Below are 15421 nucleotides of genomic sequence, written 5' to 3'. Positions count from 1 at the left end.
AGTGGGAAATAAGTAGATTTCACACTTAGCCTCTCTGTGGACAGACAGATAGTGGGTGCTACTTTACGCCCATGACCTTGAAGGGAGCCAACTGACCTCCAGTAACCTCACGAGCTTCCTGTTTGCAGCAGCAACAGTGACACCGGCCCTATTATTTCACATATGATTGCATTAGGCCTATTTTAAAACCATTTGTCTTGGAGGTGCCGGGAGCAGAAACTTGAAATCATCGCTTGTGGTTTGGGGGTTTTCACATGTCTGCAGTGATGAAAACTGAAATTCTGTCCTACAGGGCAGGGGTTTCTTCCCCTTATTAATTGCAGAATAAATACATCTCCCTGCAGAAAGGTCTGTTTTGTAGCAGAAGGGCTCCTCGGGAAGTGTTTACATCTCAGCTGGTGGGTAAGTCACTGACAAAGTGCTTTTCAGTAAAAAAAAATTTTTTTTCAGTATAAATGTATAGAGTAAATGTCATTAGTCATAGGTCAAAGAAAATATGTCGTGTGTGTTAGTATAAGCACAAACAATAATTTATATTTGAGCTGTGATGTAAAGTGTCTCTCATTTAAATCGCTGAGTCAGCAAATACTGGGGAGCCAGATAGGAGGCAGGGCTCTGCTGGGTGTTTGGGGCTCAGTGAGAACAAGCCAAACCCCCCACAGACCAGTGAGGGAAACACGATGCATCTGTAAATTGGGATGGGTTGCCTCTCAATGAAAAGCGAGAAGCCTTTATTTTTTCTCGTTTTTTGAGAAAGAATTAACAAATAATGTTGTACTTGTCCCACGGTGCACATAGAATGATTTGGTAATATTTATATCACAAAACAACCACACTCAATAAGCTTAGTTAACACCCATCACCGCATGTAGTTATAATTTTTTTTCTTGTGATGAGAATGTTTAAGATTTCTTCTCTTAGCAGTTTTCAGATACACGATGCAATAATGCTCTCCGTGCTGCCTGTTATGTTCTCCAGGACACGTTTGTCTTAGAACTGGAACTTTCAAACTTGAGACTACCATATCGACGCCTTCACAGTGGGCATTGGAATGTCATCACTCTGAGCTGGGAGGCCCTTTGTACCTTAATCCATCCACTTTTCCTTGTAGAACGTCCCACGTGGAACGGTTCATCACAGGAGGGAAAGAAGAGTCAGCCATTTGGGAAGATGGTGAGCGGCGGCAACACTGGGGTGGGTCAGGGAAGGTCGTGGTCTCAGAGCCCAGAGGATAAGGTCAGATGCCTACGACTCTTCTGCTCTTTCCCCTTCTTGGCTCCAGGCACCGTAACTACCCCATCTTCCTCAACCATCACCGTGGTACTCTTAGTATTCCCATTTTACTGATGAAGATGGAGGCTTTGAGAGATGAGGACCAGCCCAGCACCACAGATGGCTAATGATGGGCTGGCATCCCTTCCATCACCATCCCTGCCAGTGCCTGGGCACTTGAGTATGCACACACAGGAGTTCTAGTAAGGAGGAAGAGAATTGTCCCGTCCATCCTCACCTTCTCAAGTTGACAGTTGACAAAGAATGGTCCACAAGTGCTTCCTTGTCCAGCAGCCCACTGTGTGGTCCCGAGCGACCTGGTACTCTCTGGTTTCATGTCCTCTCCCTATTCATCCCCAAAACTCTGCCTCTTACATCCTCATTCCCCATAGTCCCTATGATGTCTGCTCTGTGCCACAGCTGGATATGAGGCCACCTTGTATAGAGTGGCCTCACTCAGGACAGTCCTGTGACCTAAAAGAAAATTGACCTCTTAATTTTGAGATAGTTGTAGGTTCCCACGGGAATGTAAGGAAAAACCCAGATGGATCCTATGTGCTCTTGACCCAGCTCCCTCTTGGTCACGTCTTGCAAAACGAGTACAACATCACATCCCTGATGTTGATACTGATAAAGTCCAGACACAGAATGCCACCCACACAAGGCTCCCTCATACCACCCTCCCCTACCCCCACTCTCTTTCTTTCCACTCCATCCCCTCCTTAACCCCGACAATCATAAGTCTGTCCCTGTTTGTGGAATCATGTCATTTCAAGAACTTCACATGAACAGAGTTGTACAGTGTCTAACCTCTTCAGTTCGGCTTTTTCCAGGAGAATTCTCTGGAGATCGACCCAGGTTGTTGGATGTTGAGTAGTTCTTTACTTTGTACTGTTGAGTAGTGTGCCATAGTGTAGACCACAGTTCACTATTTCCTTATTGATGGACATCTGTGCTGTTTGTAGGTTTTGGCTAATCAGAGACAAAGCTGCTATTAATGTTTGTGTACTAATTTTTGTCTGAATGTGATTTTTCATTTCTCTGGAACAAATGTCCAGGAGTGCACTTGCTAGAAGTTGAGGAAGAAATTGCCCTCTATTTCTATTTTTCTAAGTTTAAAAAAAAACAAACCATGAAGAGGTGTTCAATTTTGTCAAGGGCTTTGTCCTTATCAATTGGCGTGATTTTGTGATTTTTCTTCTTTAGTCTGTTAACATGGTGAACTACATGGATGTGCAAATATTGAACTAGACTTGCATGCTTGGGATAAACCCCACTTGGATGTAGTGTATCATTTTAAATGTATATTGCTGAATTCTGTTTGCTACTATTTTGTTAGTGACTTTTGCATTTATATTTATGAGAGATTTTGATCTGTAGGGTTTTTTAAAAATATTATCTTTATCTGATACCAAGGCTATGCTCATTAAATAAGATGAATTGTGAAGTGTTCCCTCTTTTTTTATTTCTGGAGGAGATTGTAAAGAGTTGTTGTGAATTCTTTAAACACTTGGTAGAATTCTCCAGGGAAGCTGCCTGGGTCTGAAGAGTTCTCTTCCTTCCTTCCTTCCTTTCTTCTTCCTTTCCTCCATCCCCCCTTGCCTCCCTCCCTCCCTCCCTCTCCTTTTCCTTCCTTCCTTCCTTCCTTCCTTCCTTCCTTCCTTCCTTCCTTCCTTCCTTCCTTCCTTCTCTTTTTCAGTTTTAAAATGATTAATTCAGTTTCCTTTGTAGTTATATGGCTATTCAAATAACCTGTTTTATATTCAGTGAGTTGTTGTAATTTGTGCTTTTGAGGAATTCATTCATTTCATCTGGATTGTCCAATTTAAATGTGCAGAGTTGTTTGTAGTGTTGACTCATTGTCCTTTGGATGTCTGTGGGATCTGTAATGATATCTCCTGCTCCATCTCTAATATTGGTAATTTGAGTCTTCCGTGTTTTTCCTTTGTCAGACATGTTGGAGGATTTTTCGATTTTAATCATCATTTCTAAATGATAAGTCAAGCTTTATGTTCCATTGACTTTCTTTATTCTTCTACTTTTAATTTCATTGATTTCTTGTCTTTATTATTTCCTTTATATCGGTTTATTTTGTTCTTTTTTTTCCCTATATTCTTGAGATGATTAGATTAGATTATGAATGAGACTTTTCCTAATTTTTAATTTATGTGATTTTAACATTGTAAATCATTGTATGATTTTAGCATTTAGCTCTCACATGTGTACTTTCATTTTAATCCAGTTAACTGTATTTTGTTTGTCATTAAGATCCAAGGGTTCAGGGATTATTGGGAAGCATGTTGCTTAGATTCCAAGTGTTTGGAGATTTTCCTATTATCTTTCTTTTATTGATTTCTATTTTGACTCCATTTGGGTCAAAGAACACACTCTGTGTAATTTCAGTTCTTTAAATTTGATTTAAATTTGTGGAGGTTTGTTCAGTGGCCCAGGATATGATCTATGGTAGTACCTGTTCCATGAACATTTGAGAAGAATGTGTATTCTTCTGTCATTGGCTGGAGTGGAGGGTTCTATAAATACTAATTGGGTCCTGTTGGTCAGTGGTGCTGTTGGGTTCTATATTCTTGCTAAATTTTCTGTCTAGTTCTAGCAGTTGTTGAGAGAAACAATGAAGTATCCAACTGTAATTATGAATTTATCTATTTCTCTTTTGGTTCTATCGAGTTCTGCTTCCCATAGTTTGTAGTTCCGTTGTTTGGTTCATTTACATTTAATGTAAGTATTGACATGTTGGGTTTAAGCATGCATTTTATTTTTTTATTTTCTGTGTTCTCAGTTTTTCCTTTACCTGTTTTCCTTTTCCTCCCTGCCTAGGAGTCACTTGAACATTTTTAAGAATTGCTTTTTTGACTTCTCTATAATGTTTTTGACAGTATCTCTTTGTATTGCCTTTTTTAGTGGTTTCTCTGGGTATTACATTACATATACATGACACCAGTTTTTGTGTCATGTTTTATAAGTTGGAGTGACATGTACAAATATTGCCTCCCTTTACATCTCTTTACCCTCCTCTGTTTATAATATAATTGTCTTAAACATTTACTTCACACACATTTAGAAGCACCTCAGACAATATTACAATTTTTGCTTTAACCTTCAAACACAATTTGAAAAACTCAATAGCAGAAGGAAAAGTTTATTTTGTTTACTCATATTTTTGTTTACAGTGTTCTCTTTTTTGATACAATAACATTTCCCTCTTTTCCCATTTTCTTTATGTTTGAGAGAACTTCCTTCAGCTGTTTTTCAGGATAGGTCTCCTGGTAACAAATTTTCTTAAATGTGTCTCGATTTCCCTCTCATTCTTGGATATTTTTCCTGGAAATAAGAATCCTGGTTGTTAGTTCTTTCCTTTCAGCAAGTGAAAAGTGTTGTACCAATTCTTTCTGGCCACTATTGTTTTCAATGGAAATCCACTGTAATTTGAATTGCTTTTTCTTTTCTGGTAAGATGTCATGCCTCTTTCACTGCTTTTGGGATCTTTGCCTTTAGTACCAGAAGTTTGACTATGATGTGTGTTATTGTAGATTTTTTTGGATTTACCCTATGTGGAGTTACTCAACTTCTTGAATCCTTTGAATTTGGAGGTTTCTGTCTTTTGCCAAACTTGGGGAGTTTTGGCTATTATTTCTCTTAAAGATTTTTTTTTTTTAATAAGAGAGAGCATGCATGAGTAGGGGGAGGAGGAGAGGAGGAAGGAGAGAGAGAATCTCAAGCAGACTCTACGCTGAGTGTGGAGCCTGTCCCAGGGCTCAGTCTCATGACCCCAAGATCATGGCCTGAGCCAAAGCCAAGATTCATATGCCCAATGGACTGAGCCACCCAGGCACCTCTCTGAGAATTTTCAACCTCTAATCACCCTTCTGGAACTATCAATTTGCCATTAGATCTTCTGTTATAGTCCCATATGTCCCTTAGCTTCTGCTCATGTTTCGGACAGCCTCTATTCTCTCTGTTGTCCAGACTGGGTAATTCTGTTGTTCTTTTGTCCAGTCCATTGGTTATTTCCCTTCTGCTCTCCATTCTGCTGTTGAGCTCATCTGCTGAGTTTTCCAATTTAGGTATCACATTTTTTAGTTCTAAAATTCCTTTTTTGGGGGGGTAGCTTTTATTCCTTTGTTGAGAGTTTCTGTCTTTTCATTTGTTTCAAGTGCGTTTGTAATTGTTCACTGAAGCATTTTGATAGTGGCTGCTTTTCAATCTTTGTTAGGTGATTATAACATTTTTGTCATCTTGGCGTTAGCATCTACTGATTGCTTTCTTGAATTGTGGATTTCTTGGTTCTTGGATAATGAAAGACTTTTTTTTTTTTAAGATTTTATTTATTTATTTGACACAGAGAGAGAGAGATCACAAGCAGGCAGAGAGGCAGGCAGAGAGAGAGGAGGAAGCAGGCTCGCTGCTGAGCAGAGAGCCCGACGTGGGGCTCGATCCCCGGACCCTGGGATCATGACCCGAGCCGAAGGCAGAGGCTTTAACCCACTGAGCTACCCAGGTGCCCCAATGAAAGACTTTTGATGGAAACCTAAATATTTTTGGTATTATGTTATGAGACTGGATCTCATTTAAGCTTTGTTTAGCTGACTTCCTCTGACATCACTCAGGTAGGAGAAGTGGGAGGGCACTGCCTCCTTACTGCCAGGTGAGGGTAGAAGTCCAGGTTCCCTGTTTGCTGACATCCAAGAGAGGAGCTCCTCATTTCTGCTGGAAGGGTTGGTCACCACCCATACCTCCCTGGCCAGGAGAAGTAGGAGACCTTATTATTGCTCCCTATTTGATCTCCACTGACACCATGATTTGGGGAGAGTGTAATGTCCTTGTTAACACTGTGTGGTGGTGAAAGTCCTAAATCTGCTGAGTCTCTTCTGCCACCACTCCAGTGAGGGAAGGAGGGGTTCCTCATGACTGCCTGGTGGGCATGGTTCCAGCCTCTGTATATGGCCTTCTTTGACACCATTTTGATGAGGGATGGGGGCAGTTTTGGGTGCTTACCGCCTGAGGAGGTGGAAACCTAGGCTCCCCACTCATCTTTATTAGTGTAGGTGGGGTGTGGTGTTTGACTGAAGTAGATCACCAATTGTCTAAAAAATTTCTATATTTCTAGGGTGCCCCTTTTCTGTTCTTTTAGCCAGAGAGAGTAGCCTTTTGTTAGGACTTGCTTTGTTTGTGTCCCTGAACATTTTAAGGTTGTTGGTTTCTTCAAATGAAAGTCTGGGTTATATGAGGCACAAAGAAAACCCAGGGACCTCACCACAGTGTGGTTCCTTGGGTCCCAAGGTCCCCGGGTCATCTGGCTTGTGCTCCCCACTTTTTAGGGTCTCCTCATGTGCTTTGCACAATGTCCAGTGTTTTTAGTGGTGCTCAGGTGTGGGGAAGAGAGAAAAGCATATCTCTCCATCTCCCCACTAGCCTGCTTGTGATTTTTAACAGATTGTGTATGGGCTTCTTGAGATCTCTGTCCCTATTTGAGAGAGCTGTGATGTTCAAACGCAAGGGATGCTTAGCAGGAGTCAGGAGACCTGGGCTTTTCAAACCTTAAGGAATCTCAATCTCCTTACTTCCAAGTGCCAAGATCATTTCCTGAGATCATTTCTGAGGCTAAGTTCCTTACTGTAGCTCATTTCCTCCTCCCCTCCCTTAAAAAGTAGCCAAGTCTTTTTTTTTTTTTTTAATTAAATTGTTTTTCTTCTGCCTTGGGGACTTTTGAGTTGCGGGGCCCTGCCTAGAAGTTTCCAAACATACAGAAGATAATCTCCCCCAACCAAATTTTTGCTTTCAAAAGCCCAAGCTTAAGTAGGTGATTGCCCAGGTCTTCCTGGGGAGGTAGGAGAAGGGGAGTTGGAGACCTGGAGAAGAAAGGCAGGAGACTCAGGGTGAATGTCCCAGGCCTGGGAAAGGGGAAGGGTAGGGTTTTCAGACTATAGGAGAGCTCAGGCATCTCAGGGAGGCAAGAGGGCTTCAGGGCACCATACACACAGGGCTTGAGCTGTGGTCTTTGGAGCCAGGAGGAATAGATCTGTGCCTGAGCTGGCATGGCATGGAGACACTGCCTTCCAGGGACCAGGGACACATTATTTGACTGCTAAGTAAAGTAAAACATGGCCTGTCCTGGACCTGGGGCTGGGGTGTTGGATTCACATGTGATCCAGTGATGGCATCTGCCCCCCTTTGCCTGCAGGGGTATCCTGAGTGTCCCATGGGATCATGCATGGTTCAGTACTTTCCGCCACATTGGAGGTTATTCAGCATAACTCTTGGTATTTATCAAGCGCCTACTCTGGCTAGAAGACATGCTAAGAATGATGTTGGAGGCAAAGATACATTCCAGAGACACTGGGATTTATGATTTCCTGAGGGAGATAAGGCAAGTGCCCAGATGAACAGGGACCAAGGCAACCAAGCACTATGGGATTGACCTATAAACTATTTGTGAGGGTTTCCCCATAAACTGGCGTAGGGGCCCCGACTTTTAACAGCCTGTTTGTCCTAATCAGGATTTTTAGGCTGCAAGGACGGAAACCTGATTCATGCTCATTTAAGGTCAGAGAGAGAGTACTGGTTCTCATAATGAGGGTGACCAACATTTGTGTACAAGACACACAGGGTGAGCCGGACGTGATTATCACAAAATTGACTCATTCAATCCTCCCAATGATCCTGAGATGGGCACAGCTGTCAGTCACTCTACAGCTGCAGTCATGGAGGTACCGGGAGGCACAAGCTTGATTCAGGGGCCGAGCACTTCCCACCATACCGCACAGCCTCTGTGTCTCCATGGTCTCCCTTCCCAGCTGACTGCTCTCCGCAGGCAGGGAAGGTGGCCACCGTATGGGGCTGTCAACCCCCAAAGGAAAGGAAAGCCTCTCCTTCTCAGGGCCCTGGCAAGTCCCAGGGAGAACTCTGATGCGCCCCTTCCCCCCAGGCTGGTAAATCCTCTCCAGGACAAACGCAGTGGCCTTGGGGATGGAATGTTCTGACTGGTTCCGCGTGGGGCTTGCGTATTAGGATTGATCACAGGCAGTTAGGGCAGAGCAGCTCTGCAGAGGAAAAGTGGGGTGCATCCCCCAAACTACCAGTTTTTTTCCCCACTGGGCCCTTGAATGGAAATGGTGGGAGGCTTTTATTTCTGTGTGGGAGGCGGCATCCAGTAATTTTCCGGTGTCTGTCCCTTAGACTTCTGTCCTGGTCTTCAGTTTTGGAGGTCATTTCATTGGCAGATGGTACTTCCTCTTTCTTCATTTGTGGAATTGTTTCCTAGAACTTTCTTGCCACTCTCTGCTCTGTGCTAATGGAAGAAAACAGGAATCGTTGCAACACTAACTTTTTCCTAACTTAGCTTATGAGTATTGTCTTGCATTTTTCTTTCCCTGAAAACATCCCTCACTAACCTCATCTTTCCATCTTTGGCGCTCCCCTCTCCCTACCTCCACCCTGCATGTACCTGTCGCCCCTCCTCTGCCCCCACCTCCCGAAAGGTGAGGAGGGAGGGGTCCCCTTTGGAGTTGGAACGCTGCAGACAGAACAGGACAGGGGGCAGGAGGGCCAGCGGAGCAGGAATCCAGCAAACCATGGAGGTGAAAACAATGTTTCTTTAAAATGAACCAGCCTACAGAGAGTTTCCATTTGGTACTCAGACCCAGCCTTAGGCTGCCACCCTCCCTGATACACTGTGTCCACTGCCTTTTCCCATCTCTACCCACAAGGGCTGGGACACAGTTGTCCTCTGCACTTGCCCCTACCTCCGAATAGTCTTTCTTTCTTCCTTGCCTCCCCACCCCTCCTGCCTTCGCTCTCTTTCTCCTTCTCTCTCACTCACCCAAATTCTTCTTTTCTCTCCCTCATTCTTTCACTCTCTTCCTTTTTTTTTTTTTTTTTTTAAGTGGAGGCATTGGCTTTTATGGCAACGGAGGTAGAAAAGGCCCAGTGGCCCTAATTCTCTGTTAACATGGCAGGAAAAGGATCAGAGAAGCCCCCAAATTAGGGCCACGAGCTGAGGGAGATCTCTGGCCCAGTGCAGGTCTCCCACAGGGACGCCTCCAGGAAGGTACCCCTGCTGAATACGGTCCTAAACATGGGATACAGCAGGGGTGGGGTTCATCCCCGCTGGCCCAGCTCCAGGAGTCCCTGTCAAATCCCCCCCTCTGTCTGCCAAGAGAAGGGACAAGCCTTCTTCCCCGCTGCCTGGTGCAGCACCAACATTGTGCTTTTATTTGTCGGAAAACATTTACCTTCAGAGCCAAAGCTTCGGGTGGTGGAAAGCGAGCAAGTGAACACATCCTACACCATCCCCTCCAGAATCGAGTTTCCCGGAGGCTTTGGGGAAAGCAATCTCACGATCACTGTGCAGCCCTTGATGTGGTGGAAGGGGGGCTGGGGATGGGCCGGGGGACCAGCCTTCTTGAGCTTCTCGTTTTCCTCCATGAAATGGTGATATGTCAAGTGAGGGAGATGTTCCCCTGGCGGAATAGGGGCAGAGCGGGCACTTTTCTACAGTGGGGTCTCGAGCGTCCTGGGAATGGCCTGATGGATTGACTCAGAAAGAGGCAGGGCCCCCCAAGACCAGGAGGCCCGTTGTCCCCATTTGGTACCTCCCCTAAATGACATAGCAAGGCCTCCTCCAGCTTTAAGGAAAGAATGACCCCTAAAGTGTGAAGCTCACAGAACGAGTTAGAAACATACCCAATCCACGGGCACCTGGCGGGCTCAGTGGATTAAGCACCTGCCTTCAGCTCAGGTCATGATCTCAGGGTCCTGGGATCGAGCCCCACATTGGGGGATCCCTGGTCAGTGGGGAGTCTGCTTCTCCCTCCCCCTCTACCCTTGCTTGCTCACTGTCTTTCAAATAAATAAATAAAGTCTTTAATAATTAAGATGAAAAAAATAAAAGAAACATACCCAGTCTAGATGAGAACCGCAGCTTTCCCATCTCTCCCCATTACTGCCTGATGGTACTTTAGGGCATGGTCTTTCTCCGTCTTGCACCCAGCCATCCCCAGCCCGTGTTCCAATGTGGAGATCAGCTTTGGGCAGAAGAGGCAAACTTTTTTTTTTTTTTTAAGATTTATTTATTTATTAGAGAGAGAGAGGGCGCACGTGTGAGTGGGGGGAGAGGCAGAAGGAGAGGGAGAGAGAGAATCTTAAGCAGACTCTGAGCCCAACATGGGGCTTGATCCCAGGACCACAAGATCATGACCTGAGCTGAAACCAAGAGTCTGACACTCAACAGCCTGAGCCACCTGGGCGCCCCCCGAGCAGACAATCTCTGAGTGTCCTCTGAACGTGGGGCGAAAGTCATAGGTCCTAGTAAATGAAGTTCAGGTTGGTGTCGTTCTGTAGTTGAGCAGAAGAAAGTCAGTTGATGGGGTCCACTTAGGTGAATGCAGTCAGCCCCCTGTCATCAAAGAAGGCTCAAGGTCAAAACTGTTCAGAGCCAAATTACCAAAATACGAAAAAGATTCTCTTAATAAAGAATATATTCATTATATTTCTTCCTAGTCAGCTGGAATACGGGAGGCTGGGAAGCCACAGGGTGTTCCTGAAGGTTTGTTTCTCTGGAGGGATCTCGAGTTTGGGACCTGCAGGGGTGGGGCAGTCTAAGAGGGCAAGCCCAGCCTCACCCCCTTGCAGCCCGTGACTCATGTCAGTCCCCAGGCCCACAGCGATCCCATCTGGATGTCTGACCTACCCATCCCTCCCTTTACTCCCTTAAATGGACACCAAGAGAAGAACCCTTGCAACAGAGACCAGGTGCCTGGGGTGCCCCCATTGCCCCGCCATTTCCCAGCCTCAGTGGCTGCAAGTCTGGCAGAGATAAATCAGACAGTCCTTCAAATGGAATTTAGGGGAGAAAGGGCAAACCAGGCAACTGGAACGACATAATTATAAGGAAAGTGAAATCAGTCCCCAGTGGTGGAGTCCACTGACCTGCTTGTCCTGGGATATCGGGTGGCCGGTTCTGCAGCTGGGAAGCTTGTCCTTACCGGCAGTCTGAGTAGAGCCTGGGGTCACTGTCTCCTCAGCGAGGGGAAGGAGTGCCTTGAATAGGTGGTAAGTGGGGTCCCCAAGGTTCACAAGGGACACTGAGTCAAATAGGACCCATGCAGAGAAAGGTAAGCAGGAAGAAGGCGCATGGTCTAAGAAGCAATATTGGGGAGAGGGGTTTTTCTGGGGTGTTTGGTCCAGAGAGGTGAAGGTCTAGAGAGAAATAGGGCATCTAGGTTGAATAACTCAAGGCCTGCTGTGGGGAGGAGGGCCTGCCTGGCTCTGTGACTTGATGTCTTAGCAGAAATCTTCGTAGGCTTTGGGATCTGTACTGCACAGTCCTTTGATGAGCTCCTCTTGTGTTTGCCTGCTCTGCACATACACTTCTGCTCAGAGTGCCCCTAGACGACCTTGTGAAGCACCCATGTCCCAATCTTTCTGCATGGTTCCAGTGGGGCTGCTCTTCCCTTTGGCCTAATTGACACAGCTGATCCGTGCTTGGCAATGCCACCCCAGTGGTGGACAGTGACTGGCTACTGGCTAATAGGGGGCAAGCCTGGAGTGGCTGTGCTTTCCAGAGACAGCCTTGCTGAGGGGGAAGCCAGCCCATGGAAAGTAGAGGCATCGAAAGAGCTGGAGACCAAGAGCTGAGGACACTATGGGTCCTTGGTCCTGGCAGGCTTGAAACCAGCATACCCTAAACCTCTCTGTTACCTGACAATGCATTGCCCCTCAGCGTAATCCAGCTGGGATTGGGCTTCTGTTACTTGCAACCAGGAGTGCCCATACAAATGTCGCAGGTCCAACTTATTCTACCGCTTCCTTATTCCCTAAGTTGGCACAAGATGGATGATACCAGGGAGGCTTGCTTGCTAGGTGCCATGCATGGTGGAAAGTGCTAGACATGCACTATTTCCCACACGACTGAGAGTCTTACTATCCAGCATACAGATGTACAAGTAAGGAGTCTTTCAGCACCTATAATGGAAAACCCAGCAGCTTGTGCTGTGCCAACAAGGACTCCCTTTCCCACTGTCTTCCCTCTCTGGCTTCACACTGAGGCTCTACACATTGTCCCCCTGGCCATTCCCAGAATCCCAGCAGGCATTGCCTTCCACCTCTAGTTCCTGATCAACCGTTGCCATAAATCACACCATACAGAACAGGGTTGTGGGGGGGGGGGGTCGGGAGGTTTCCAGAGGGAAAATCTGCACTCATACGTGGGAGTGAGGAGAGCTGACAGTGGACAGAAAACAGAGGCCAGCGCCATAAAGCTACGATGTCACATCTCCTGCCGCGATCACATAACTGGGCAGCGTCCAGACAAATGCTCATGGCAAAACTCTCCCCTGCTGTGTTCTGCGTCTTCCTCTTACTGCTTCTTGTCCTGTCTGCTCCTGGAGCAGGCGGCGGGCTGCAGGACGAGCCACCAGCCCTGGACCCCAGAAGTGAGGCACCTTTCTCTCTGCATTTTGGCTTCATCTCTCCCCAGAAGGTTTGGGGATTTGAATCCTCTTTCCAGCACCTTTGTGGTTTTCTGGCTTCCCTGTACACTGAAGGCAACACACAGCCTGCTGGGCCGGGTGCACAGAGCAGCCCTGAAAATACGGTGGTCATGTTTCCTTCGTCTTGGCCAAAGACAGAATAGAGGTAATGCGTTGATCTCCCAGGGCAACTAGTCAGACAAAAGCAGGGCCCTCCTCCCCCTGAACTCGACATCGTACCTCCTTTCCCTCTTTTGGGTTGAGAGAAGTTGGCTATGCTTGTCTGACCTCTGGGTGTGACATCCACCTGCCAGGTGTGCTGGAGGTGAGGGAAGATGCGTTCCTACCTGCCGTCCCAACATGCAAACCACTGAACAAAGGCGCTGGCCTCTGAGATTGGGAGTAAGAATGTCTTGTCACCATGGTTACCAGGAAATGCTCCCACTTACATATAATAAGGGCTTTAGAAGACGCCAGGCCATCTGATATTCCAGGCTGGGGCCAAATGAGAGGGTGTCTGGAGGTCTATTCCTTATGCTGTTACCCGAACACGGTGGTTGGCCAGGTACTGAGCCCCGCCCTGGAAACAAGCCTTTATTTTATTGGGGGGGGGGGCAGGACAGAGGCCTGGGCACCGTCACCCAGCGTCCCTTTGTTACCCAGCCGTTAGTCCTGCCTCTGGCCACGACAGTGCTGCAGGAAGGAGTGTTTGCACTGTTTCGGTGCGTGTGTGTTGGGGGGGGGGGGTCACCCCAGATAGGGAGCTGTGGTGGGGCGGGCGTTGGAGAAGCCAGTCGTCTTCTTTAGTCCTCACGCTCCCACCTGGAAGAAGGGCAGACGAGAAAAGACAAGACCCGGCCTCCTTCCCTTCCAATCTCCCTGACGACTCCCCCCGCCCCGCACCACGCACACAGCCGCGCGGGCTTGGGGGCGGCGGTCCTGGAGGGAGACCCCGCTGTCCGTCGGGCGCTCAGGGCGGCCGGTCCACCCGCCTCCTCGAGTTTCTGGGCGCGGGGGCATCCGGGGCTGCGGAGAACCCGCCGCACCTGCCCGGCCGGCAGCCGGCACTTCCGCGGGAGCAAAACAAGAGCACGCGCACCTGCCGGCTCCGCCCCGCCCTGCGCAACGGCCAATCGCGGCTGCGTGGGCGGGGCGTGGGCGGGGCCGGCGCGGCGGGGCGGGGCCGAGGAGCCCCAGCGGCAGCCCGAGCCCGAGCCGGCGCGGGGCGCAGCGGCCCAGCCTGGAGCGAGCGCAGCCTCGTGCCCGCCGCCCGTGCCCGCCGCCGCCGCCGCCGCCCGTGCCCGCCGCCCCCAGGGCATGGCCTGTCTGATGGCCGCTTTCTCGGTCGGCACCGCCATGGTGAGTGAGCGCATCCTCCGCCCGCCGGGCTTGCTTCCGTTCTCCGGCAGAGCCAGGAACGCACAAAGACCCGCACCCTCACCCTGGCGGCCGCCCCTGGGTCCCCGAGGAGAAGCCCGGCTCCGACTGCCAGCCCTGACCACCTGGAGCCGCGGGGTGCTCCTTGCGCCCTCAGGGGCCGCGGGGCAGGCGGAGGGGCCAGGAGCGTGCGGGGGGCGGCCAGCAGCCCCACAAGTGCACCGATTGGCCCCCCTCGGCCTCCTCCGGGTAGGGTGCTGGGGCCAGGTTCCCGAGCGCACTGGGGAGGGTGGCAGCTTGGGTCGGAGCGAAGGGGCGGGGGTCCTCCCTGCCGGCGCGCGGCGGGGGCTCGGGAACCGCCACTTCTTGCGCCGCCCTCCGGAGCGCCGGGCACGGTCTGGGGGAACAAAAGAGGGAGCTGCTCCCCGAGAACCGGAGCCTGCTCTGCCCCTGGCGCTCCCCGGGGGACAACAACCTCTCCCGGACCTGCTGGGGAGGGGGCAGCCGATTCCGGGGAGGCAGCCCAGGGACCAGCCTGGATACCCGCAGGCCACCTTTTCCGCACCCTGGACAGAGACCGGGGTGGGGACAGGGACGCGGGTCTCCCGCTCCCGAGGGTGCCAGATCCGTAGGGGACCCCGGGGCGCCGGCAGATGAGTGCGAGACACAGTGACGTCACGGCTTGTCCCAGGGATGGTCCAAAGTCTCCTCTTGCCCCTTTCTTAGAGCTCCTCCATAAACTCACATTAGGAAAAAAACAACCCAAAATACCCAAAACAACACACTAGCCGCCGACCCATCCATCCTGGGGCCTTTTATTTTTCTGCCTAGCGCCCCGACCTTGCAGTTCGGCACTTACGGACTAGATCTCGGGTCATCTAAAGTACAAATAGGAAGAATTCCGAATCCCAGCCCACCTCGGCCTCCCTTTCCAGCCCTCTCTCCGTCGTCTGCCTATGGATTTACTATCCTGCTAATTACTCCCCATAGGCTGGGAGCCCACAGCGCGCAGCACGCACCGGGGTTTCACCCCCCACCCCTCGCCTTATTTCATTTTTAGCATCCTGTGTTTGAAGTCAGCAGGGCTCGGCAGGGTTTGACCGACAGTTACCTCTTGCCTTGAGCCCAAGGAAAAAAAAGCGTAGCTGGCTGTCTGCGCATGCGCTCCCTCACCACCGCATCCCAGGCCTCCAAACAGGTTACCGTAGAACACATACCGAGCGTCGCCGGCTCATTATATAATGATTTTGTGTAAACCGATAGAATGGGGCTGCAGGCGTGCTTGG

The 15421-nt window shown here is 49.1% G+C and overlaps 1 protein-coding gene and 1 long non-coding RNA gene across 8 annotated transcripts in view; one reads left to right on the top strand and one right to left on the bottom strand.

Annotated features, from left to right (window-relative positions):
• The first annotated feature begins 1126 nt into the window (after positions 1-1126).
• ABCG1 (ATP binding cassette subfamily G member 1) overlaps positions 1127-15421 on the top strand; it is a 72804-nt gene continuing 58509 nt past the window's right edge. For 2 of the 3 annotated variants that reach the window (XM_047719565.1, XM_047719557.1), the window contains exon 1: positions 13960-14117. In XM_047719565.1, the coding sequence (XP_047575521.1) occupies positions 14076-14117 (42 nt within the window). In that variant the 5' untranslated portion in view covers positions 13960-14075. Of the gene's footprint in view, positions 1174-13959; positions 14118-15421 lie in introns of those variants that run through there. The other variant, XM_047719573.1, reaches the window with a different exon arrangement.
• LOC125093864 (uncharacterized) lies at positions 10511-13823 on the bottom strand. Of its 5 annotated transcripts, none has more exons than XR_007125355.1 (5): positions 13208-13823; positions 12999-13105; positions 11989-12252; positions 11218-11426; positions 10513-10713 (listed from the first exon to the last, which is right to left on the bottom strand). It is a non-coding gene; the product is annotated as an uncharacterized LOC125093864 (long non-coding RNA). The 5 variants fall into 5 exon arrangements; XR_007125356.1 differs by having other exon boundaries at positions 11218-12252; positions 13208-13338; positions 13581-13823; XR_007125354.1 differs by having other exon boundaries at positions 10511-10713; positions 11218-12252.

This window comes from Lutra lutra, chromosome 1 (assembly GCF_902655055.1).
Source record: "Lutra lutra chromosome 1, mLutLut1.2, whole genome shotgun sequence".
NCBI classification, from domain to species: domain Eukaryota; kingdom Metazoa; phylum Chordata; class Mammalia; order Carnivora; family Mustelidae; genus Lutra; species Lutra lutra.
The sequence above is the reverse complement of the archived record's forward strand: the minus strand, read 5'-3'. Positions and strand labels throughout refer to the sequence as shown.